At 37.6% G+C, this 27,578-nt stretch overlaps 1 protein-coding gene across 2 annotated transcripts in view; it reads left to right on the top strand.

Moving 5' to 3' along the window:
- The window catches only part of LOC122792261 (CD2-associated protein-like), a 1,538,751-nt gene that overhangs the window by 1,429,273 nt on the left and 81,900 nt on the right, over nucleotides 1-27,578 (top strand). For both annotated transcript variants that reach the window (XM_044060012.1, XM_044060011.1), the window contains exon 14: nucleotides 22,476-22,720. In XM_044060012.1, coding sequence (XP_043915947.1) covers nucleotides 22,476-22,720 — 245 coding nt within the window. The remainder of the gene's footprint in view (nucleotides 1-22,475; nucleotides 22,721-27,578) is intronic.

Below are 27,578 nucleotides of genomic sequence, written 5' to 3'. Positions count from 1 at the left end.
AATTACAAGGTGAAGTCAGTTCACAGCCATGTTGACTAATATGCAGCGAATGAATTGCCAAACTGACTTAGTCAGTGACAACATTCTATTCAAATTCAGCAAAAGATCAAAAGGAATACTGTAAACACCTTGAAGCAGACAGCTGAAGTAGAACATCATCAATTAGTAAAACAGGTTTATTATCTCCTAAGAATGTTGTTAATGGTTTTGTAAACATAGACACTATGCCAGAAAAAAAATCTTAATGTCAGCAGATCACAGTAGTGAAAAACTCTGTTTAGGTGTGTTCATAATAACAAACACCAGCCTATGTTTACATGCATCACATCTTCAGGGCTCAGTAGGCTGTACCTGCCATGATACGTCAACACTAGCTGTTTCATTCTATCTCACATGCCTTGTTTAACTCACTGTTTTCACAGGCCATGACATTTTCCTTTAGTTCTACTGTATGGATGGTACATGTAGCATAGGATGTCAGAGAGAGAACCAAAATCTGAAGTCCCAGAACACTGGGCAGTGTCCCTCTTTTTCAGCCATCCAGCTATCCACTATATTCTTCCTCACTGTGTCATGCCATCTTGAGCTGTTTCTACTCTTCAGCACTGGCAAGGCAATCTTGTTTTTTGTTTTGTTTTTTTTTAAGAAGGAATCCTGTCAGTGCAGGTGTTAGCCAATGTGCTACTAAAGTTTAAAGTGCTTTTGCTACTATTAAACTGCTTTTCTGCAAAAATAAAAAAAAATCCTAAGCTTGTTTCCCACCTTTCCTGTAACTAGTCTAGTCCAGATACAGATTTGCTGTATCCAAGACTGTTTTGTAAGTTTCTGAGCCCCCCTAGAGTTTTCTGTGTTGGAGGGAAGCCTTCTAGCTTATCAGTGGGACTGGTAAACACTAGGTAGCCTATCTACCACAAGAGGAGTGGTTTCTGGCCCAGAAATTGTAGTTTATTGGCCGTTTGAGCAGTTTTTCAGTCTCTTTCAACTTTCTGGTTTAAAAGCCTGTGTTTGCTTGGGTTTGCACTTGTTTAAGCTCTGCGGATCCAGTTTTGGCTTCCTGCAGACTACAAGAGCAACAGGAAGGAGAAAGAAATACTCTAACATCCTCCATTTTGATTTTTTTCTAATTTACTGCTCTCTGCACTTGTTTTTGTTGTTTTTAATTTATCTGCATTTATTTAAACTGTATTTGCCTTAATATTACTACACACTCAAGTGTGCTAGCTTGTACTGTACTTAAAGTGTTTTGGCACTATTTTAACTGCTTTTCTGAAAAAAGAAAACTCCTACACTTGTTTCCTGCCTTTCTTGTAACTAGTTTAGTCCAGATACAAATTTGCTGTATCCAAGACTATTTTGTAGGTTTCTGAGCCCCCCAGACCTTTCTGTGTTGGAGGGAAGCCTTCTAGCGTATCAGTAAGAGTGGTAAGCACTAGGTAGCCTATATACCACAAGAGGAATGGTTTCTGTTCCAGAAATTGAAGTTTATTGGCCATTTGGGCAGTTTTTCCATCCCGTTCAACTTTCTGGTTTAAAAGCCCATGTTTGCGTAGGTTTGAGCACTGTGCAGCGGTGCTCAGCTGAGGTAAACTATTACCAGTGCCAGAAAGTCTGCTCTTCAATTTTTCCCTTAGAACATGCTTGTTCTTTTATTTCTTGCACTTCAATTAGCTTAATTGGCTAGCACTTTAACAGGCTTTTGTAGCATTTATTGTAGCACACTTAGGTGCTATTAGCACTAGCTGTTCCTACGCAGTAACAGCACCAGTACTTATTAGTTATGACCACCCCTCCTGGTGTGATTGTAGAGCCATTTCCTGTGCTTTCTGCTGCTAACCTGGTACACTTGGGCATTCAGAGACAGTCTGGCAACTGTCTCCTCTTACCTCCCAAAACTCATACCTGTGAAAGATGCACTTATATCACCAAACTGGAAGCACTGCATGCTCCATCCAAGACTGGACTAACTTCTCAAGAGGAGAAGGTCAACACCTGCAACTCACTACATAGAGCACACAGCCCTCCAAAACACCAGCCATCATAACCCACACATAGAAACACAAACTATACATCCACCTTTGTAGAGGATCTCAATAACAATTTACCCAAACAACAGAGATCCCCGAGACAAAAACACACTCAACCACCACAACACAACACCAACCTCAGAACACGTATCTCACCACCAGTGTGCCCCCTCAACCTAAACCCTTAAGGCAAAACTCTTTGCCCAATGTACTAATCATAGGAGATTCAATTGTGAGGAACACTGATGTCCCACTCACTAGGTTAAACAAGGAGAAGGTGACAGTTGTCTATCAGGTGCCAGGGTCCACCACATAACACATGCACTCAGGTCACTCCACAACAAGTACAAATATGACTCATTGTCCGTGTGGGTGTGAATGACCTGAGACATGCCTCCCTGGACTACATGAAACGAGATGTGATGGAACTCTCGGATTATGTGACCCAGGCAAGTATGACCCTAGCCCTAAGCAGTATTCTACCATCACCCAGAATGATACCACAGTATGAGCAGAAAATGATTGACTTCAACAATTGGGTAAATTTCTGGTGTCATTCTAAGGGGATCCAATATCTGTCAACCTGGGATGACATGATCGACAGACCACGATGCTTTGCCAGAGATGGCCTGCATCTGTCACCCCTGGAATTCCAGATACTGGCTAAGGCTCTTGCCAGCCCTATAATGCCTTTTTAGGGAGTGCTCCAAAGACCAAAATTCCACCATAACAGCTGCAAACAAATGCAGTCTGAGGGTCATGCTGCTCAATGCTAGAAATCTAAATATCAAGATGCACTTGCTTGAAGCTCTCCTCAAAATGGAGAATGTCGACATCTGTGCTGTAATGGAGACCTGGTTTAAAAAGTCTGAAAGCACCCCTGCGCTCCCAGGCTACAATTCATTCCATACCTTTCAGCCCCAGAATACGGCTGGAAGCTTCAAAGGTGGTAGTGTCTCCATATTCTTAAAGAATACGCACACCTCTAGACTGGTAGCCCAGCATAATGCATCTGAGATACTTCAGGTATAACTAACACTGAGTAAGACAGCAATACAAGTCATAATCTGTTAGAGAACACCAAACATAGCCCTAGACTCTCACTCCAAGTTCCTAAGCACCCTGGAATCTGTCAAGGTCCAACCCAATACTCTCATACTGGGTGACTTCAACTACCCTTCCATCAACCGGGAAAACTATTCAAGTACCAATGTACAGGCCCAACGCATTCTGGACTTTATCAGTTCCAATGCCCTGGACCAGCTCATTCTGACCCCCACTAGAGGAAACAACATCCTTGACCTGGTTATCAACAACATGGGAGACTGTTGCTCCACACCTATAGTCAATTCCTCCCTGTTTAAATCCAACCACAAACTGATCACCATGGAAATCTCCATGTCAACTACAACCCCCGCTAAAGTGCATGACTGCCAATTAATACACCAATGCACTGTATGAGCAAGTACACAAATGCATGGACCTTGCCATACCAAATAGAACTTAGACGTTCTCCTCCAAAAAAAGGATGCCAATCTGGTGGTCCCCAGCCATTAATAAACTCTACAACAGAATAAAGAAACTGTTGCAGACAAAAATAAAGTCACAAGACTGGAAAACCTCACAAAGCTGAGATCCGCTATCAAATCCTCTAATGCCAGCTATGAAGGCAGAATTGCGGTTGACACCAAAAACAACCACAAAGCCTTCTATAGCTATATCAACAACCTCCAAGGCAATACCCACCTTTGCTCTGAGTTATTGTACGATGGCACCTCTTATACTGAGCCAACAGATATAGCCAACATACTGGCTGACAAATTCAGTGCCAAGTTTACCTCTCCCCCCAATGGTCCATACCTCTCAACCTGGAAGCATCAAAAATCTGGACAAGGCCCATGAAAAATAGGTACAAATCTGTATGCTGATTAACATAATATTTGCATACATATTTACATAACCCCACCCACTCCAATGGAGAACAGCTTTCAAATGCAAACTGAAGAGCAGACAACCAAAATATGGCACCAGAGTCCACCTGCAGGCATTCCAATATCCCATAACTTGGCTATTTTGGCCCATTTACCATAAACATTAATGTGCATACTGCTTTACTTCTTTCTCTCTTCGTTTTTGCATTTTATAGCACAATGCACAAACACTAATAGACATCTGCTAACAAAGCAATACTGTCTCACAATGACAATGGCCTTAGCATTAAAACTTCTCTCACCCTTGAAACTCTCATTCGTTGAAACAGCATTGAAAACCACACCACATCCAAAGAAAATGCATCTGGCCAGTGATGGATAAAGATTACCTTTGGGCTCTTTTCAAATCATAGGCCCCTTACACACAAAACAAAAAACATACATGTGTTCTATGATACACCTTCCTGACTTTATTAAATTATATTCCTTGTGTAATACAGCACACATTTTAGACTTAGAGCGCATTTTAAATTTATTGTTTGAACATTTTTCCAGTAGGCAATGAAACAAAATGCATGAACCAATAATGACAAAACTGCCCAATTCAGAACATTTCCATCATAAAAGTCTACTTACACACACGCGCACACACACGCGTGCACACACACACACACACACACACACACACACACACACACACACACACACACACACACACACACACACACACACACACACACACACCCACACACACACTTGCGTGTGTGTGTAGATATATATATATATATATATATATATATATATATATATATATATATATATATATCGAATGACAGTAGTGTAAGCCATGGGCATCTTGCAAAGCTTTTCGAACTTATTTTCTATTTCATTTTCTTTTGCTTGACTTACTTTGATTTGTGTTATCAGACCAACTCAATAGCTGTAAATGCACAACAAAATAAACTAGGCGAACTGTATGTTTTAAGACTTCTAATTTTTAGTCCAAGTACTGACAGACCCTCTCCTACATTCATCCTGAGGCATCAAAACTATCATTGTAATCCAAGTGCTGTTAACTGGCCACTCTTGATTCTCCACTGTCTGCAGTGGAAAAATATGTGTTTTATCTTGAATGCTGGAAAATGTACTGTACTTGTTTAAAAATATGTGTTACATTAAACAACAGCTTGAAAAGTGTGGTGAGGTTTATCAAAAGTAGTTGTAAGTCTAAAATGCTGGTTTATATGGCCTTATGCACTTCATGTAGTGCATACTACATAGGTAAAACTGAGAGGGCATTTAAGGACCGTATTTATGAACACTTATATGACATTAGGACTCATAAAGAAGCTAGTGCTTTGTACAAACACAGTATCACTTGTCCTTTTACATTCACAAGGTTTAGATTTGGCATTATTGACCTGGTTCAAAGGGATTCTTCTAAGGGAGGGGGTGATATAAAGAATGTTTTGTTACACAAGGAATTGTTATGGCAACTTAGGTGCAAATCTAACACCCCACCTGGCTTAAACGATTATATTTGTATAAAACCTGTATTATGTAAAAAAGCAGAAAATGTTTGAATTAAACAAATATAACAACAAATAAAATTAGTATATGAAGTTATGATTAAAATATTTATACATCACAATATATATATATATATAATTTATTAATTATTTTATACATAAAATTGATTAATCGACTACAAAATTAAATATAAATTTTTCTGGCAATTCTATAAGATATTTTATTGTGTAAGAAATGTTTACAATAAAAAACAAGATAAACATGATGAAATTTTATTAGTAATATATGCCTTACATGTAATTTTAAGGCAGTATTTGATTTTTATATATGTTTCTTTAAAAGTTGATTGAGTGCAATTAACTTGATTTGAATGGGTGTATTTAAGTTGTAATTTGTACCAGTGCTTTTATCTGATGAAGTCTAGTCATTAGACGAAAGCGCTCATCCTCTGTGCTTTGTGAATTTTATAAAGACTTTTTAACCTACGTGGAGTCCAGGACTTTTTTGATATTACATTTGGTTGAATTGGTACAATTTATTACAGTTATTTTGTTGGTGAGTCTAGGATTCTACTGTGGTACAACCTACTTCACAAGAGGTATATTTTGGCACTGGTACCATGAATATTTCATCTGGCGACTCTACTTTGTTGGTTGATGATCATTTACCAAGTCCTGTTTTACCTTCGTCTGCTTCAGACGAAATTGTTCGAATGAGAGAAGATATTGCTTCCCTAAAAGGGGATTTAACTTTGCTTATAGAGCTTATGAACCAGAATCATCACAAAACACCAGCAGATGGCGCTACAACCTTGAAGAAAGCTGTCCCGAATAGGGAAACTGCAGGAGCAACATTAAACTCGTCATCTCCACGCTCGAGGCATGCGAGTGATTGTGGAAGAGTTCAGAAGCAAGCAGCTGGCGTTAGTGAAGGTATCGACCATGCAGGACTGCATAAAAACGGGTTATTTTCATCGGTAATTCCACCACGAACCAACAAGGAAAGAACAGCTGTTTTTGGATGTTCTCAAACAAGTGGTACTGAATTTGAGCCTAGACAACAGGAAGGTTGTCTTGGTACACACAATTGTGATTGTGATAAACTAAATTTTCATAAAAACGCTGAGTTAACTCATGGGACTTGTTTTAAGGACATATTAGATAAAACCTACCAGTTTAATTTAGATTTGGATGCGTTTAACAAATGTGATGAATTTAAGGGTAATGAACAAGCTAACACATTTACGCTTAAAGAAATGACTTTTTTCTTTGAAAAAAAGTTATTTAAACTGAAACGTTTGCAAGTTGATAATAGCTATTTGAAAAGTTGTTTGGTACATAAAATTGTACCACAGGGACTTAGGTTGTTTAAATATCCGTTTGGTATTAATTATACAGATGTGAATATCAAAATGTTTCATGTTTTTTTTGATACTTGTGGATTGGGTCTCATTGAATGTATGATGAAATGTAATGAAGCACTTTTACAGACTCTGACTGCAGAAATAAGCAAACTTAATGCTGATATTATTAATGATTTATTGTTTTCTGAATATCAGAGTTTATATGATAACATTTTGATAAAAACTGAGAAAAAAATACAAGATATTTATTTTACAAAACAAAAGAAATTTTACAGAGATAAAAAACAATATGAAACTGGAAAAGTGTATGTAGGTCCTTTTAAAAGAGGTAACAGAACACAAGGCTGTGTCCACAAAGGTTATGACAAAGGAGAATTTCGAGTAAATAGTTTGGTGTCTGATATGCCTTCAGACAATATTTATCAAGAAGTTGAGGAAAGTACTAGACATAGACCACTGGATGAATTGGACTCTTTTGGAGGGGAAGAGAGTCATTTTTTTCTCCCCAGGAGGTCAGAAAGGATAGCGAGCAGGAGTACCTTTCCACCAGATCCAGGACATTCAGGACACTTAGACACCAATTATGGATGGAAAAAAGTGGGGAAGAAGATGAGATAGTTCCATTAGATGACAATTGTGATATACTTTATGAATACAAAGGGTTCAAAATTTTTAATTATACTAGTCATAACTTGACCAAATTACATTTCAATTTATTTTCTAAGGGATTCAAGTTTGTGAAAACGCAGTATGGTGATTTAGCTAATATGTTAGTGGATTTGAAACTATATTTAAGAAAATTAAATCTTAATATTACATTCAATTTGGATAAAGATACTACTATTAACAATTACAGGGGGGAAGATATGTTGGTGAGACATAGTACATTTAATCCTCCTTTACATCCTACTTTGATGTTGTTTGAAAAAGTTGTTACTGAGGAATTATATGCAATATATGTCAAAAATGAATGGCAGAGAACCAACTCTAATCTTACCAAGGAAGAAAGTAGTTTGTTACACCAATTACAGACACAATCTACTTTACGAATTATGAGACCAGATAAGGGAGGGGGGCTATTATGTATAATGTAGAAGATTACAACAACGTTATTACTAACATTTTGCTAGATAGTGTTACATATACCCCTGTCTCCATTAACCAGATACACATAACCTATAGTAGGATAGACTCATTGCTTGGAGAATATTTATTAGAAAATAGAATAGATTCTAAGACATACAATTTCTTAAAACAACTGCATCCTAGTATTCCAAATATTTTTGGAATACCTAAGGTGCACAAATCACTACAAGCACCCCCTTTTAGACCAATAGTATCTGCAAAGAATTCTAAAACCCATCCACTAGCTGTGTATGTAGACAAACACACTAAAGAAATTATCAACAAAACCCCTCATTTAATCAAGGATTCATGGGAATTTTTGAGTAAAATGACCCAAGACTTATGGAGTACGAAGTGCATTTTTCTCACCATTGATGTGAAGGATTTGTTTACTTGTATTCCTAGAATAGAAGGATTTGAGTATTTTAGTGACTGTATTTTCAAACACTCTACTCTAACTAGGGATAGTATTCTTTTGGTGTTAGAACTAGTTGAGTTAATATTGGACTCTAACTACATTCACTTTCAAGGTGAGTTTTATCGACAGATTAGTGGTATTACAATGGGAGCCGTTTGTGCTCCCACATACGCTAATATAGTATTACTAGAATGAGAGAACAAGTTTGTCTTTCCCTCGGTTTTTTATAAACACATTAAACTTTACTTGAGATTTTTGGATGACATTTTTGTGTTATGGGGTGGATCTAAGGAAGAACTCAATCTTTTTATGGAATATATAAATTCATGTACAAACTTTTTTTCTTTTACACATTCACATCATGAATTTAGCATCAATTATTTGGATGTTACTATTTCAAAGACCCCTACAGGTTTCAAATCAAACATTTACAGGAAACCTACTTGGTGTAATAGTTTTTTGCACTATAGTAGCCATCACCCTTTAGCACAAAAGAAAAGCTTGATCAAAGGTCAAGCGGTTAGGATAGCCAGGATGATTTCTGACTTTTGTGACCTGGAAAGGGAAATGAATTTCTTAGGTAAATGTTTCATAGAAAGAGAATACCCCTTAGAAATAGTTAGTGTTATTCTAAAAGAAGTTACAAAAAACTGGGGTATTAAATATAAGGCTTTACTAGGTCAGCCGTTTCAAACTTCTCAAGTTCTTAAACAGGATAGGAATAAATACAAAGCAGCATGTATAATTCAATACAATACATTATCAGATTCATTCTTAGATATTATTAAAAATCACTGGAATTTAATGAAAATTGATAAGGAGATATATAAGTTAGTGGGAGAACAACCTATCTTCACATATAAGGTGGGAAACAATTTTAAGAGAACTTTTGAAAAAGGAAATAATGAATTTATTCAGTATAGGGCCACTGATCCTTGTGGAGCATGTAGTGTTTGTGCATATATATATAATGAGGCAAGTGTTACATTAAACAACAGCTTGAAAAGTGTGGTGAGGTTTATCAAAGGTAGTTGTAAGTCTAAAATGCTGGTTTATATGGCCTTATGCACTTCATGTAGTGCATACTACATAGGTAAAACTGAGAGGGCATTTAAGGACCGTATTTATGAACACTTATATGACATTAGGACTCATAAAGAAGCTAGTGCTTTTTACAAACACAGTATCACTTGTCCTTTTACATTCACAAGGTTTAGATTTGGCATTATTGACCTGGTTCAAAGGGATTCTTCTAAGGGAGGGGGTGATATAAAGAATGTTTTGTTACACAAGGAATTGTTATGGCAACTTAGGTGCAAATCTAACACCCCACCTGGCTTAAACGATTATATTAGTATAAAACCTGTATTATGTAAAAAAGCAGAAAATGTTTGAATTAAACAAATATAACAATAAATAAAATTTGTATATGAAGTTATGATTAAAATATTTATACATCATAATATATATATATATATATATATATATATATATATATATATATATATATATATACATATATATATATATATATACATATATATATATATATATATATATATATATATATATATATATATATATATATATATATATATATATATATAATTTATTAATTATTTTATACATAAAATTGATTAATCGACTACAAAATTAAATATAAATTTTTCTGGCTATTCTATAAGATATTTTATTGTGTAAGAAATGTTTACAAGAAAAAAACAAGATAAACATGATGAAATTTTATTAGTAATATATGCCTTACATGTATTTTTAAGGCAGTATTTGATTTTTATGTATGTTTCTTTAAAAGTTGATTGAGTGCAATTAACTTGATTTGAATGGGTGTATTTAAGTTGTAATTTGTACCAGTGCTTTTATCTGATGAAGTATAGTCATTAGACGAAAGCGCTCATCCTCTGTGCTTTGTGAATTTTATAAAGACTTTTTAACCTACGTGGAGTCCAGGACTTTTTTGATATTATATTTGGTTAAAAATATTTTTCTTATAATGCAGCACAGAACAGAATTCTGATTTTCTGTTCCTGAATTTGGGTTAATGATATTTGTTGCTCTTTCCACTGAGGCACAAATGCCCCTCTGAATGACATTTTCTCACTTCTGTTGTATCTGCAGCTACACCCTTGACTTGTTACACCCACCCCCTTTAAAAGTACAGCAACACAGAACAGTATCCGCAGTGCATCTATATACTGTGGGAGTAGAACCCACAGCCTTCTGCATCAAAAGCAAGTATTTAACCTGTTATACTATTATTAACAATGTAAGCAGACTCACCATAAGCAACACTAAACTTCTCTTCCCCTGAAGCTCTCAGCTCCTTGTAAAATCCCCTCAACATTCAACTGTATCTCTCAACTTTGCTGCACAAAAAATCTGGAAAAAAACAAAATTTATTGGGGTAGGGGGACAAAAGCCCAAAAACAAGGGACACATTTTAAACATTGCTTGTATAGTTTTGCAAGTTGCTAGAATAAAATGTTGTGTTACTTCCATGCATTTCACTGCCAACTCTTGGCCCCAGGACCCTGTTCACTACAGTCAGAGCAACATACTGCTATGCCAAATCAGCAGTTTCCTGAAAGATTGGAAGACTGAAACTTAAATGGCTATCATTTAGGGAATTCACTTCTCACTTCTCACCATAGCTCTCAACCTCTTAGCACAAAAAAAAAACTGGACAAAGCCAATAATGGGAGAATACAGCCTCAAAATTAAGGACAAATGTCAAATACTGATCTTATAAACTTAGAAAATTGCTAGAATGAAAGGTTTTATGTTACCATTTATTTTCTGAAGAATATGAAGTCTGAAATTCAAATGCCTGTAATTATACAGTGAGTACAATCCTTCACTGATTTGCCACAAAAATCCAGAAAACCACAGATTTTAGGAGGAACAGAACAAAAATATGAGTCATAAATCTGGAAAGTTTTCACAAGTGGTGGTGGGTAAGGATGTTAAGCTCTTGTTCCCCGTACCCAAGGTACAGGGTTTGAGCCTGAGTACATCTAACCACCAGGTATACTCACCTGGGGCATTACATACACACACACACACACACACACACACACACACACACACACACACACACACACACACACACACACACACACACACACACACACACACACACACACACATACCATAAAACACTACATTTCAAATAACTGATGATGCCAGCTGAAAAAGCTGGAAAAAAATTTCAAATAAAACAGCCAGGAAATTAGGGAGTGCCACTCAAGGATCATGGCACCCCATTATTTGGACCCCAAAACTCAGTAAAAACCGAGTAATTCAGTACAGTTGGGAGGTATACAAGGGCCCTATCACAATACCACAAGAAAGCCTGATACCCATCATTTCTTGGCACAGGTAAAATCTGCATTGTCCAAAGCCAAGAATACAGCATCCATGGAACCTGATAATATCCTTGAGTGCATCCTACATGAGCTACAAAGTGAACTGGCACCACATCTGTGTGCCCTGTTCAATCACAGCATTATTTCAGGCTATGTTCCTAACAAATGGCACACCTCAACAGTCATACTGCTCCATAAAGGGGGAGCAACTACAGACCCTGGGAACTATGGCCTATTAGCCTGATGGGTCTGTTATGCAAAGCTATGAAGCGCATCATCATGGACCTGCTTAAGAAAGATATAGGCAATCTCCAAACTCTTGACCCCACACAGTTTGGCTTTGTCAAGGGGAGATCCTGCCTACTGAACCTGGTTGACTTCTTTGAGGCAGTCACCAAGGCTGTGCATGAGGGTAAGGCAGTGCATACAGTCTACCTTGACCTGGCCAAGGCCTTTGATACCATTCTCCACTCAAGTATCATTGATAAACTCATCAAACTAGGCATCAATCCTTACATCACTAGGTGGGTTGCAAATTGGCTGACAGACAGGACCCACAGAGTGAAAGTTGCGGATTCCAAGTCAGACTGTTGACCAGTCATGAGTGGAGTCCCACAGGGCTCGGTCCTGGGCCCTCTCCTGTTTGGCATCTACTTCTCATAAGTCCAGGCAACACAGAAGTACTCTGGCTGACCAAGTTCACTGATGACTGCAAGCTAGGAGTCATTATCATCTCCCCATGTGATGCAGACTTTCTAGAAAAGGGCTTCTCTGATACCAATGACTGGTGTTGGAACCATGGCCTGAAGCTTAACGCCAAAAAATGCATTATCATCCTGTTTGGAAAAAACTCAGTTCCCATGAATTACTATGTTGATGAGAGCCCACTGAACACTGAGATCTGGGCACCCAGGTCAACAGCCACCTCACCTTCGACCACTACATTGCCACTGTGGTCAAAAAGTCCTTCTACATGGCACATCTTATAACCTAAGGTTTCGCATCCAAAAAGAAAGAGGTCATCATCCCTCTCTTCTTATCCCTCATTAGACCAGTCATCGAATATAATGCCCTGTTTGGCATGTACCTGACCAGACACCTACAACAGCTGGAGAGGCCACAAAAGTATGTCACAAAAAGGATCCTTGGCCTTAAACACATTTCCTACATGGGCAGACTCAAGAAACATCAGCTGTTCTCAGTCTCTTATCGTCTACTTAGAGGTAATTTCTGCTTGACTTACAAAGCCATGTCTGACCCAGCCCTACCTGAAATGCTACACCTAAAGAAATCCCAATCCCCCCTGTGCCACATGCTCCAGAGATCACAGCCTCATTACTACAATTAACAGAACATGCTGGAGGGACAGGTTCACCTCCCAAAGACTGCCTGTACTCTTGAATAACCTTCCCATTCATGTCAAGCAGAGCACCTCGCTGGCCATCTTCAAGAGAAATCTTGATGAGTGGAAGGGTAACAGAAAGTTCACCCCAGGGATCACTCCAGTTGCCCTACTGAATAGGGGCACTTTGAACTAACATCAGGTGGCATGGTGCCTGAGCAATTTATTTGGGCTAGGCTTGTAAAGGCTCCAGGGCCATTAGCCTAGTACACACCTATGACCTTATGAACCTATGAATACATATCCACATGTAACTAGAAGGATGATAATGTTTTATTAAAATTGTAATACAAGCAGCGTATGTCAGTCTGCATTCAGGTGCTGCTGCTGCAGAACAACATACAAATGTAAGTGGATGTCAAGTCTGAGCAGCTGAGAAAAATAAAATTATACAGTTGGTTGCAGATATCTCACTTCAGCAAGCACTTATTAAATATATCCTGGACTGTGCCTGTAATGACAGGTCTCTTTTAACCAAATTCACATAATAACTTCTCTAAAATCTGTACATAAAAGTTTAGTAGTGTTTTTTTCTAAGCCTGTGCTTATGATTATTAACTAGACAATGAGATTTGCATACTTTACAAACCCCACAACCTTCCCTTTATGTACACTGATTGCTAAGCAGAATACAGTCTCAGCACTGTCAATCACACTATATGCTTTCAAATAAAATGACTGTTCATCAGAGCAGTGGTTTTCAAAAAAAGCTGCAACAGAAGGCAAAGGGAGGAAACATTTTTAAGATCATAGATAATTACTCGGGATGTAGACCTGGAGACCATTAAGTAGTGAAGGCCAATTTAAGTGACTGCTCAGAGTCACACAGCAGGCAAACAGGGGATAACAGTCTCAAATTCTGTACTACATGAAGCAGTTCATGAACAGCTCAAAGACTTAATTCTCTGTGGTAACTGCCAGACTTTTAAACATAATAACTATGAGAATATTGTATCCCATGCAGTAAATGAAAATATTTTTAGTAGCTGCATGATTCATTTACTGGTTTATTAAAATGTTTACACATAAATAATGTTAACTGAATAAAACTTGAGAGGAATAAAGAAAAAAAAATAATTATTATTAATATGCCTTTGTAGCTATTTTATTATACTGTACCTGCAGAATATTATAACAACATAGCTACAAGGGTATATTAATGTGATGCTTTATATTTTCTTCCCTGTGACATGTTAGGTTAGGATACTTGTTTGGAAAATATGCAAATAATACATAGTATCAATTTCTAGACAGTCTTTTTTTATCTATTTTCTGTGTGTACATGATTACATCTTTGAAATGAGATGCAGAAAAAGGCAACATTATTGTAAATGATTAAGACTGTCCATGCAAATCGGAAACATGGCAGGCATGGTCACACCGGGCTGGCCACTGTTTACCTATTCTACATGATGCCACAAAGTTTATTAAGAATTAACATAGTGGAAAAGCAGTGAAAAGCCAAGAGCTCATTAAATATCCCTCTCCTGGCCGGAGCAGGGGCTGCAGTAAGAGTGCTTATCCTTGAGCAGCGGCAGCAGTAACAAATGAGAAACGTGTGTGAACTTGGCTCATGTATACACCTTAGGTGGCTCATCACTTTCACATGTGCATAGAAGGAACAAGATAGACAAGGCATTTAACACCTTTTAAGAGCCAATACATAGTAATTTCATCTATTTTTGTGAACAATTTACAGGGTGAAAATGAGAGCATAGTAAAGTTATGAAAAAAAGATGGAAGCAAACTGAGGGAACCACAAGAAGAAATGCTTACAAATGAACAATATGGTGGTGGGAAGGTAGACTAACTTTTTGGGGGTAGGGGACAGATGCCAATTTTATATAGGTAAAGAATAGGTAATAAGGGGAAGGAAGGTAGAAAGGAAAGTAGACTATAGGTAAGAGGGCTAGGGTGAGTAGTAAGGACACAGAAATAATTTTGGAAGACAGACCAGACTGAAGGGGAGGCGCTAACCTAAATAAACAAAATTATTGACTGCGACAGTGTTATCTGAAGTTTCATCCTGCCACTTTCTGGTGACTACATAGAGGTTGACTTTTGCCCCAGGATTTACTTGGGAGCATTCTTCTCTGTCTTCACTTGGTCCATCACTAAAATGCTCATACTAACACAACCCCGGGTATTCTGTGCCAGCCTGATATGCATGTTTTATTAGTGTAATTCATACTGAAAATAAACGCTAAGATGTAACAAACTCCATATTGCCAAATTGATTGTATTCCCCTACAGATGTTCCACCTCAGTACTGCCAACCTGCCCACACCATAAATAAACAAGCACTATTACTGGTATATGAATAAAGCATTATTTAGGATCCAGGAAGAGAGAAAGAGAGAGAGAAACAAAAAAAAAATATTGTCATTATTAAAAAATACTTTGTAGAACCTTTTGTATAGTATATGTGTAATTGAGACGTGTAGCATAAATTCATCATCAGATAGTTTGGAACATAGTCCTAGAACCCCAGGTTGAATTAAAGCCCCCTGCACTGAAACTGGACAAAATGAAAGAGGATGAATGGCCAGCAGTAGTAGGGGAAGGGTCACATCATAATTTCCATACTAACCATCTTTCTATACATACAAGTCAGGCACATCCTTGACAGCAGGATCCAGTGACTCCAGTGAGCATTAAACATAAGTACTAACACAGATAATGCATTACCATTTCTTGTCATCTCCATAAAATTCCATTTTTGTGACCCTTTGTTTTCAAGAAAGTAGTTGAGACTGCATCTACAGGTACATAACAGTTGCACACAGGGAATGTTGGCATGAATGTTTACTTGCCAGGATGTTAAGATACGACTTGCTCTTTTTGTAGCTGCATCTTCCTGATAGTCTTGTTGTTATCATTGACAAGGGGTGACAAGCTACATTTAGTGCGTGCACTTGTTTACATGTAGGTTCTATATGACTGCACTTATTTAAATGGAGAGCAATGATATTGAATCAGGGTGGCACCGCACAGTAGACAATTCGCAAAGTTCCCTATCCACCCTAGAATAATCACACCAGGTTTCCTGAGGACAAACTGATTTATGCAAGAAGCTTTTAATTAGCTTGCTGTAATGGTTTTGTTGCAACGCTTTAAGACCTAGTATTATGTCATTGTGTGTATAGGGGGGTGAGGGTGTATTTGTGTGTGTGTGTGTGTGTGTGTGTGTGTGTGTGTGTGTGTGTGTGTGTGTGTGTGTGTGTGTGTGTGTGTGTGTGTGTGTGTGTGTGTGTGTGTGTTTTCACCAAAGGGTATGAATTTCCATGAAAGAAGAAAGGGTGCAATAGCTAACCCAAAATGTACCTTTTTTGCTATCCATCTCTCAGTTCAATGATAGAAAGGCTAAGACTGGGAGTAATCAGTCAGTTATTAATCTTTGTGTAGCACTTATGTATATTTAAATTATAAAAGTGTAACAAAGGATTAGGGCGAAACACAGCTCTAAAAGGTAATAGAATAAAATGTCACTTATAAATCTCATCAACCTCCAGTCAGCACAGCAAGTCCAAAAAAGAGATTTACTTCCAAGTTAAAAATCCGTTTCTTTTATTACAGCAGGTACCAGAGTTAGCGCTTTCACCTTGCGGTTTCATCAGACTCACTACAAAGTACAAAGTCAATGAGTCTTAAATACTAAAAAAGGCGGGAAAAAACAATCAATTAAGCTTGTTAACAGCAAGTTCATTCCTTAGCAACCAACTCAATCAATAAAATCTACTACATACATATTTGCATAAATATTTGCATAGCACAATAAGTTAAAAACGTACTAAAATCAAACTACATATTTATATAATTCTAGCTAATATCATAAAACATTAAGTACAAACTTTATTAAGCTTTCAATTTCCTCATCTTTAAAAGGTCTGAGAGAGACCTTCGCATTTAACCAGGGACCGTGTCTGACCTCAGCTTCAAAATCCAAGCATTCTCTCTACTCTCAGTAATGGCCCAGATATCACCACCTCTACTAGTAACATTTATCTTCTCTACAATCCTAAAGCTGAATGTATGTGTACAATCGGTGTCCATAACATGCTTGGCTAATGCATTGGTGCAATTCTTAACCCTAATATAGTACTGATGTTCCCGTACGATCTCTCAAACATCTATTCGTCTTACCAATGTAAACGACGAGCAAACAAGGCAGACAGCTAAATAGACAAGGTCTCTGGACATGCAATCACCTCTAACCTTAAAAGTGTATGGGATATGTGTGCTTGGATGTATGAACACTGAATCCTCACAAATAAACTCACAAAAGTTGCATTTACCACACTTCTTAGTGCCATACGAAAGTATGGTTTCAGGACTGTTGGTCACCCTGTCACATAGTAGCCTTTTAATGTTTTTCTTGTTCTTATACCTAAAACGGGGACCATCACCAACTATATCTCTGATGTGTGGGTCCACCATCAATATGTCCCAATGCTTCCTTACCACATCCTTGATACCACCCACATCTTTGGTATAAAACAAAGAAAAAGCAGTGGAACCTTTAGTAGTGTCGTTGGTATGCACTCGTGTATCCATACCATGACCCAATTCAGAAAAATAAGGGGCAGCTGCTCCAGACCTCAACTCTAGTATATTATCATGTCCTTTAGTAATATCGTCCATCTTGTAACCCCGAGATGCCAACCTCCTATCCAGATCTAGTAAATCCTGACGAAACCCTTGCTCTGTAGGGTTATACCTAGAAGTCCTCATACTTTGTCCCCTGACAATATTGTGGAAGATATGGCCAGGATGCATACTATGTCTGTGTAAAATTAATTCTTATGACAGGACTTCCTATACACCCCAGTGTTTATAATACCATTAGGAAGGCGCTCTACAAATACATCCAAAAAAGGGAGCCTAGTATAGGAAAACTCATAACTAAATTTAAGATACTCAGTAGAAACATTTAGATCCATGATATAAGATTCCAATTGTTCAACTGACCCCTTCCATAACAGGAAGAGGTCATCCACAAAGCCTATAGAAGGAAACATAGGCTAAAAACTGGGATGTGAGGTCATGAATTCTACCTCCCATTCAGCCATGAACAGGTTAAGCGTAGCTATTGGCACACGAAGTGCCCATAGCTACGCCATCCAACTGTAGAAAGAACTCCTGCTCAAAGCCAAACACATTGGTATGTAAAACAACATCCAGAAAAGTTAACAAAATACCAATCTTATCAACACTGTATTCTGAGTGGCTACTAAGATGTCGCCTAATGTAATCCAAACCTATTTGGTTGGGAATAACAGTAAATAAGGAATTCACATCCAAGGTAACAAACAAATAGTCCTGATAATCTGAATCATTCCTCAGATGTTCATATAAATCCACTAGAAACTGCTTGGTATCCCTCAAAATGAACGGGTGGGCATCAACAACAGGTCTCAGAAACTTCTCTAAATACAGGGAAAAAGGCTCGGTCAACCACCCACCTCCTGACACAATGGGTCGGAGTGGTGGATTGACCAGACTTTTGTGAATCTTGGGCAGCCCCTTAATAAAAGGGACCAGGGGATGTGACACCTCCAAAAAAGAGTATAAGGAGTCATCTATCAGACCCTTATTCAACAAATCCTCCAAGACACAATGAATCTTCATGCTGTAGTTAGCTAGAGAATCATAGGAAACACGTTCATAAAAATGTGGCAAGGGAGGGGGACTCTCTAGTGTTTAACATTTCTTCTAGGGTTCTCTCCGGTGCTGAGGAATCTGTTTTAGCTAAAGGGTTATCATTCATCCCCACCACTTATAGTACTATCGAAGAGTCCTTACGTGACTTTAAATTATTTGTTAGGAATTTATCATTGAAGTTGATGTTCAATAGTAATAATGATTGTGGATATACTCATAGTGGTTTTAAGAAACCGAGCATCTTTATCCCCCCTATGCATCCATTGTTGGGAGCATTCAGCAAAATGGTCGAGGATGATTTTTACAGGATGTGTAATGTGAAACAAAGGAGGAAGGACAATTTAACATATGCTGAAAGGGCAGCACTTAGAACATTAATGAATGACTACTCTATTACATTGAGGCCAGCTGACAAGGGAGGAGGAATTGTGGTGATGGACACATGTAAGTATTTAGATGCTGTTAGGATTATGTTGGATGACCATAAGTTTTATGAACGTGTTTCCTATGATTCTCTAGCTAACTACAGCATGAAGATTCATTGTGTCTTGGAGGATTTGTTGAATAAGGGTCTGATAGATGACTCCTTATACTCTTTTTTGGAGGTGTCACATCCCCTGGTCCCTTTTATTAAGGGGCTGCCCAAGATTCACAAAAGTCTGGTCAATCCACCACTCCGACCCATTGTGTCAGGAGGTGGGTGGTTGACCGAGCCTTTTTCCCTGTATTTAGAGAAGTTTCTGAGACATGTTGTTGATGCCCACCCGTTCATTTTGAGGGATACCAAGCAGTTTCTAGTGGATTTATATGAACATCTGAGGAATGATTCAGATTATCAGGACTATTTGTTTGTTACCTTGGATGTGAATTCCTTATTTACTGTTATTCCCAACCAAATAGGTTTGGATTACATTAGGCGACATCTTAGTAGCCACTCAGAATACAGTGTTGATAAGATTGGTATTTTGTTAACTTTTCTGGATGTTGTTTTACATACCAATGTGTTTGGCTTTGAGCAGGAGTTCTTTCTACAGTTGGATGGCGTAGCTATGGGCACCGTGTGCCAATAGCTACGCTAACCTGTTCATGGCTGAATGGGAGGTAGAATTCATGACCTCACATCCCAGTTTTTTAGCCTATGTTTCCTTCTATAGCCGCTTTGTGGATGACCTCTTCCTGTTATGGAAGGGGTCAGTTGAACAATTGGAATCTTATATCATGGATCTAAATGTTTCTACTGAGTATCTTAAATTTAGTTATGAGTTTTCCTATACTAGGCTCCCTTTTTTGGATGTATTTGTAGAGCGCCTTCCTAATGGTATTATAAACACTGGGGTGTATAGGAAGTCCTGTCATAAGAATTCAATTTTACACAGACATAGTATGCATCCTGGCCATATCTTCCACAATATTGTCAGGGGACAAAGTATGAGGACTTCTAGGTATAACCCTACAGAGCAAGGGTTTCGTCAGGATTTACTAGATCTGGATAGGAGGTTGGCATCTCGGGGTTACAAGATGGACGATATTACTAAAGGACATGATAATATACTAGAGTTGAGGTCTGGAGCAGCTGCCCTTATTTTTCTGAATTGGGTCATGGTATGGATACACGAGTGCATACCAACGACACTACTAAAGGTTCCACTGCTTTTCTTTGTTTTATACCAAAGATGTGGGTGGTATCAAGGATGTGGTAAGGAAGCATTGGGACATATTGATGGTGGACCCACACATCAGAGATATAGTTGGTGATAGTCCCAGTTTTAGGTATAAGAACAAGAAAAACATTAAAAGGCTACTATGTGACAGGGTGACCAACAGTCCTGAAACCATACTTTCGTATGGCACTAAGAAGTGTGGTAAATGCAACTTTTGTGAGTTTATTTGTGAGGATTCAGTGTTCATACATCCAAGCACACATATCCCATACACTTTTAAGGTTAGAGGTGATTGCATGTCCAGAGACCTTGTCTATTTAGCTGTCTGCCTTGTTTGCTCGTCGTTTACATTGGTAAGACGAATAGATGTTTGAGAGATCGTGTCGGAACATCAGTACTATATTAGGGTTAAGAATTGCACCAATGCATTAGCCAAGCATGTTATGGACACCGATTGTACACATACATTCAGCTTTAGGATTGTAGAGAAGATAAATGTTACTAGTAGAGGTGGTGATATCTGGGCCATTACTGAGAGTAGAGAGAATGCTTGGATTTTGAAGCTGAGGTCAGACACGGTCCCTAGGTTAAATGCGAAGGTCTCTCTCAGACCTTGCTTAAAGATGAGGAAATTGAAAGCTTAATAAAGTTTGTACTTAATGTTTTATGATATTAGCTAGAATTATATAAATATGTAGTTTGATTTTAGTACGTTTTTTAACTTATTGTGCTATGCAAATATTTATGCAAATATGTATGTAGTAGATTTTATTGATTGAGTTGGTTGCTAAGGAATGAACTTGCTGTTAACAAGCTTAATTGATTGTTTTTTCCCGCTTTTTTAGTATTTAAGACTCATTGACTTTGTACTTTGTAGTGAGTCTGATGAAACCGCAAGGTGAAAGCGCTAACTCTGGTACCTGCTGTAATAAAAGAAACGGATTTTTAACTTGGAAGTAAATCTCTTTTTTGGACTTGCTGTGCTGACTGGAGGTTGATGAGATTTATAAGTGACATTTTATTCTATTACCTTTTAGAGCTGTGTTTCGCCCTAATCCTTTGTTACACTTTTATTATATTTATTGCTGCTTGGACTGGGCGTTTACCTTGTTCCATATCTTCTTCATTTATTATATTTAAATTATGTTTCATTCTTATTTAAAAAAATCAAATCTAATGTTATTTAACATTTAGGTACTGAAGGCATTTTTTTCCTTTCATTACTGAAAACTGCTGCTTAATGAAAATTAGCAGTTTGATTGCTTTTTTAACTATTCAGCAGTGATTTTTTAAATGGGGATTCTGACATTCTCCTCTGTCTGATTAAGAAATTATCTTGAGAGTTAATAAGCAGGACAGTAGTATAATTATTAATCTTCACCATCGATTTATTCACTTTGTCAGAACTAACCCTGAAAGTTTTCAGATTTATTATTTTTTGAAAATGGTACAGTGCAATATTTAAATGTTTAATTTTACATATCAATGCAGTTTGGGGTCGGAATATATGTTCGCATGCATTTACTCTGAGACTAGTGTGGTCACATCCTTCTCGTTGTATTTGTTTGTGTGAGTGGTGCATTTAAATTAAACAATGTCTGTTGAAAAGTTGCATATGTTGGAAGCACCATAGATCAAATTCAGTCTCTGCAGTACTTGCAAGGAACAAAAGCTTATTTTTATTTTTCTGCACATTGCATTTAGGACAGCCCAGTGTAACAGTGTTGTTTCTCATGGAGGGATGGCATTAAGTTTCAATACGTAATATTATTTATTTATTTATTTGTTTAGCTTTTTAATCTAATATCAAGAAAGTTGTGGTGAAGCTATAACAGCATGTTGTCTCGTGTTACTGAGAGTTGACTGGCTATTTTATGATGTAAGACAGGCGAGAGAAGAGGAAAAATAAAGGTAGAAAATGAAAACACACTCTACTCATTGGTTTATCGTATCATTTGTTTTCCTTCTTAACTTCAGGTTGCAGAGAAATCAGCTGCAGCTCCTTTCACAGTAAAGGGTATAGGTGCACAGGTTTTGCCACCTTTGCTATCTCCAACATCCAAAAAAGCAGGATGTCCTGTTAAACGCACTCCATCTAATATCATTGCCGAGGCCAAACCAAAATCTGAGACAGAAACTACAGACAAAACGCTACTGGAAGAACTGAAGGCTGAGATTCAGGAAATGAAATTTGCACTAGAGCTTGTAAAGAACCAACATCAGTAAGTATGGAACACAGCATATTTTTCAGTGATGGTGTAGTAGAATTGTTTTATATTTTATTTAGAAGTAAAACTTCAGCATCGAATCATTCTAAAATTATTGTTTTCAAACAGTATTGCTTCCAGTTCTTTGAGTTTCTCAAGATCCTAGAATATTTTTGGAAGCACTTGCTTTTTAACACTTTGCTTCACAGAAGAATATAGACAGCAGGAAAGCAGGAAAGCAGAGTTCCTTGGTATTATGTAAAAGTATATTTGTTTAACAGAAGAATCCCTATACTCCTGAGATGACCATACTCATTAGTGTTTTCAAAGTTTAATTTCTGAAGTCCTGCTACTAAAGCAGCAATGTGGCATCCACAAGCTGACATCATTTGCTAAGCATGGGTAGTGACATGGTCATTACAGGATGTAGACAGGTACAGTCATTAAGGAGTGTTTGTATAATATTATGCAAAATATGTCATTTTCCATAGTTACATTAATAGTGCAAAAATGGAATGTAATACTGTCATGTTGGGGGCAATGAATGCAAGCTGTAAAAATGACATTAATACATGGTAGGTAATGTAAAGAAATTTTAAGATATAAATATTTAGTAAAGCAATTCTAAATATTAGCAATGATTTCATAACTACTGAAATACCGTAAAAGATATGTAACCTGCCAGTAACCAAATGATGCATCTTATACACACCGTTAAGGCACATTTTTTTCACTGACACTTGCAATCTAACATGCTTAGTTTGATAAGTTAACATTGGTTTGAAATATTGTGAAAATGTATGCATAATTTGCTTAGATGGTTTAGTGTCACATAAAAATATTTCCCATTCTTGTCATACTGTGAAAGCTCTGAAGCAAATGAGCATTTCTCCTACTGATACCTTAGGTCAGTCTTGTAGGCTTGCAATGATATAATTCTTTGCTTGTCCATACCATTAGCAAATAATGACAAATAAAATATAACTTTTCTTTCATAAATCTACAATGTAAAATCAGCATCCGCTGATAGACCTTGGATACCAGCATCAGTGCAGAGCTCATTTATAACGAAGAACTGTCATAGTTTACATTTTTGTAACTTGCATTGCTTATAAGATGATTGGAAATAATATGAAGTGTGTTTTCATTTGAGAATTCTGGAGAAAAGCTCTCAGAAAGCAAGTAGTTTCCTGGCTTAGGAGATTTTAGAAAGCAATGGGATTAATTAGCCTCCTGCTGCTCAGGACCAAACGAGTTAAGAAGGATGCTAGTAGCATGGCTGTTCCCTTCAAGTAATCACTATGACTGTATCCAGAGCTGTAGTTAGTCCACAGGTATTCCAGGTGATGCTCCTCTCAACCAAAGTTAAGGATACAAAATGATTCAGTCAAAGCTGAGAAAGGATGAAGATCAAAATTAAAAAAAATCAAATGAAAAACGACCTTCATAGTTAAAGACCAAAAACACAAAATAAGGGGAGGTCTTCATCCAAAGTTGAGGATTCTCCTTCTTACTCTGTTCATTCACTGCAGTCACTTCAATGACTTATGCTTAGATATAACGGCAATTATATTCATACTATATACCGATTATATACATCTGCGTCTCTTTACTAAATGGTATCAATGAGGCTGACATTACTTTTATGGAAAGGAATATATCCCTTGGCTTTCAGTAGAACTCAGTGTGTGAAAATAGCAAGCAGCTATTACATACACTTAACTCTTGCCCAAGCCTACACATTGACTGTCATTTAAGCATTGAAACAGCTCTGAGAGTGGTGCAGTATTGGAATGCCTGTAATTCCAACCAGGGACTGATTAGCACCTCCTCAAAGCTGATGCTCATGCTCCCTGAATGCTTGCCCCTGGGGGTAGCTGCCTCTTGTCTTCTCCCCTGCTATAGCTCTGGCTGCTTCAGGGGTCATGCTTTGCTCCCTTACATATGGTTTTATGAAGAAGATAAGACATGACATCAGTGAGCATGCTATGACTTCCCTCAGTCAAGTGCTGCAACAGAATTAGGAACTAAGCAGTACAGTTTCATTTGTGCTGTAGAATGAAATGAATATATAATGTATCTACTAGTCTAGATTTTGCTAATTTACTTTAAAGAACAACTTCACTGGTGCTCCTTAGAGAACTTTGTAGAAAATGGTGCTTATTTCTTTAAACCATAGAGTCAGCATGTTGTTGCTGTTGTTGTGTCTTTTGACTTTTCCCGGTTAGGGGTCGCCACAGTGGAATTCCGGTCCACTAATGATTGGCAGTAGATTTTTATGTGCTGAGTTGCCAGCTCTGACATACAACCTTCAACGAAGGTACGCTCATTCATGCATGTCTCCACATAGAAGACGCTCTAGCTGAGAATCGAACAGGACGCAGCACCATATGGAACTTAAATAATATAGTGCATGACAGGCTGGATAATGATGGATAATTCTGGATGGCAGTGAAGATGATGAGTGCTGATATCACATCAGGAGGGGCACTTAGACCTTCAGCCATTTCTTATTCTGTCTGGAACCATATTAGTCCACTGAAAATATGGCAGTAACTTGAAAAAAAAACTGACATTGATGTTAGGAATTTCTTTAAATGTAGTTTAAGTATTAAATGGTTCCTTGCTCTGACCACTGAGAAGTCTGAATAGTCAGGAATACTGGCCTTGGGCAGGTGGTTCTACATTTATACACATACAATTTGTTAACATCATTCTTTCCAAAAAAACCCAAATGTTCACTCCTTTCAAGCATTTCAAATAATTCAGCATTATACTTATCCACAGGGTTCCTAGGCAAACATTCATATTCATCAGCAACTTTCAATAAATCATAAACAATCTCACAATATTTGCCTTTCCTTAAAAATAACCCAATTTCCACCTTTATCAGCACATTTTATAATGTAATCATTTTCGATTTCCTTTAAAGATTGTAAGGCCGACCATTCATTTTTTGTTAAGTTGATTCTCTCTCAAACTGTAAAAAAATCTTTAAACTCATGTTCAATTTCTTTATACAGAAATCTTTCAAAAAACACAATGGCAGGAACATTGAGGGGGGGGGGGGTACATTTGTTCATTACTGAAAACACTGGTAACTCTAATTTACCATAACCAGTTGTAAAACCTCCCCCATCAGTAACATCATTGCCCTCAAACATATCCACAGGGTCAAAGTCTGTTTCATATACAGAAAGATTTAACAATTCATCTTCTTCATCTTCAGAAACAGTCTCAGTGTCAGACCGCTTGCTTGCTTTATTTTCAAAGAAAACACGCAGCAACAATTTCCTACAAAATCTTTTTAAGTCAATATATATATATATATATTTATATTATTACGGGTTTAAAATGCTCAGACTGTAAAAAAGCATTTTTTAGAAAAGTATATAAAAATAAGTAAAAGTTTTTTAGCTAGATTCACATAGGGATTTTGTTGTCGTGTATGGATGTACTTAATAATGTCTAATTATTTAATTGGATCTTCAATTGCGTAATCATTTAGCTGATTGTTGTTTGCATGGGCATATAAAAGTGATTGTGTATAATGTTATTTTGATCCTTGAAGGCGAATTGCTGAGGTACCAGATCGCTGTAACTAAAAATAAAAGTTTGGAGTGCTGGTGCTGATTCTGTCTACTTGGTGTTTACTGAAGGTGGTCGTTGGAGGTTTTGTTTTGGGTTCTACACTTTAGTCTGGTACAGGACTGCTTTAATAGGGGTATATTTATATGTAGTATGGTAGACATAACACTCACATGAAAATGCTGCTGCCATTTTAAAGTGTATGTAGTTAGACATATTTTCCCAGAACCACTCTCTGAGCTGAAGTGAGGTAACCATTTTACGTACTTTGATCTGTTGATGTAAGATGATGAACCAATGAGTAGCACTATTTTTAGCAATTAATTTCTCCTTCTAGTTTCAGTGTCAGCTGGCTGTGTCATTTGCTGCCCAGCTCAGTCAGTGAACAAAAGTTCTGACTTAAGATTGTAAACAAATTAAATTAGTAAAAAAGGCATTGTATATGCTGGGTGGTGTATCTGGTAAAATGTGTGTCCTCATTCTCCCTAACTGTAACCACTCTGCAAAAGTCATGGTGTTTAAGCTGCCTTAAGGATACTCCTTCACTATCTGCTGGTGCTTTTGGAATACAACAGTCTATATAAGCATACTGTAATCTCCAACAGTGTCCTGTATGTATTATATGGCACAGTGGATAGCATTGTCACCTTACAGCAAGAGGTTCCCCGATTCAGTTCTTGGCACTGGTGCCTTCTGTTCAGAGTCTGCCTGTCCTCCCTTTGTTTGCATGGGTTTCCTCCCACATTTCAAAGACATGCAGTAGGTGGATTTGACACTCTAAATTGGCCATAGGCATGAGCGTGTGGTGTGGAAGAACTACCACGGCAGGGCTAGCCACTTGGCAGTGTGAACCTTCTCTCTAGATGATTGTCACTGGTGAAGTGACACCTTGACTCCATGTGGAAAAAGGGCTTGTGGATGGATGGATGCAGTAAATCTGTGGCATGGCATAGTCAGACTTAGCTTCTTCTCTGTGCAGCACACAAAAAGTTATGTAGTACAAAGGTAATACATTTAGTTCCTATCACCCACTATGTAGTCTTTACTTTTATTAAAACTCTCACCTTTCTTTTCTGTTGACATACAGATCAGTGAGAAACAGACTGTCATCCCCTACCTCCCACTCACAGCAATGTGCTCGTATTTAAGTTCTTGCATTTTTTGCTAACCGCATTGTAATGTTTTATTACTCTTATAAGCCGCGGTGGTGCAGTGGTAGCATTGTCGCCTCACAGCAAGAGGTTCTTCTGTTCGATTCTCGGCTGGAGTGCCTTCTGTGTGGAGT

The sequence above is a fragment of the Protopterus annectens genome, chromosome 1.part2, assembly GCF_019279795.1.
Source record: "Protopterus annectens isolate FY-2018-M chromosome 1.part2, PAN1.0, whole genome shotgun sequence".
Classification (NCBI taxonomy): domain Eukaryota; kingdom Metazoa; phylum Chordata; order Ceratodontiformes; family Protopteridae; genus Protopterus; species Protopterus annectens.
The sequence above is the reverse complement of the archived record's forward strand: the minus strand, read 5'-3'. Positions and strand labels throughout refer to the sequence as shown.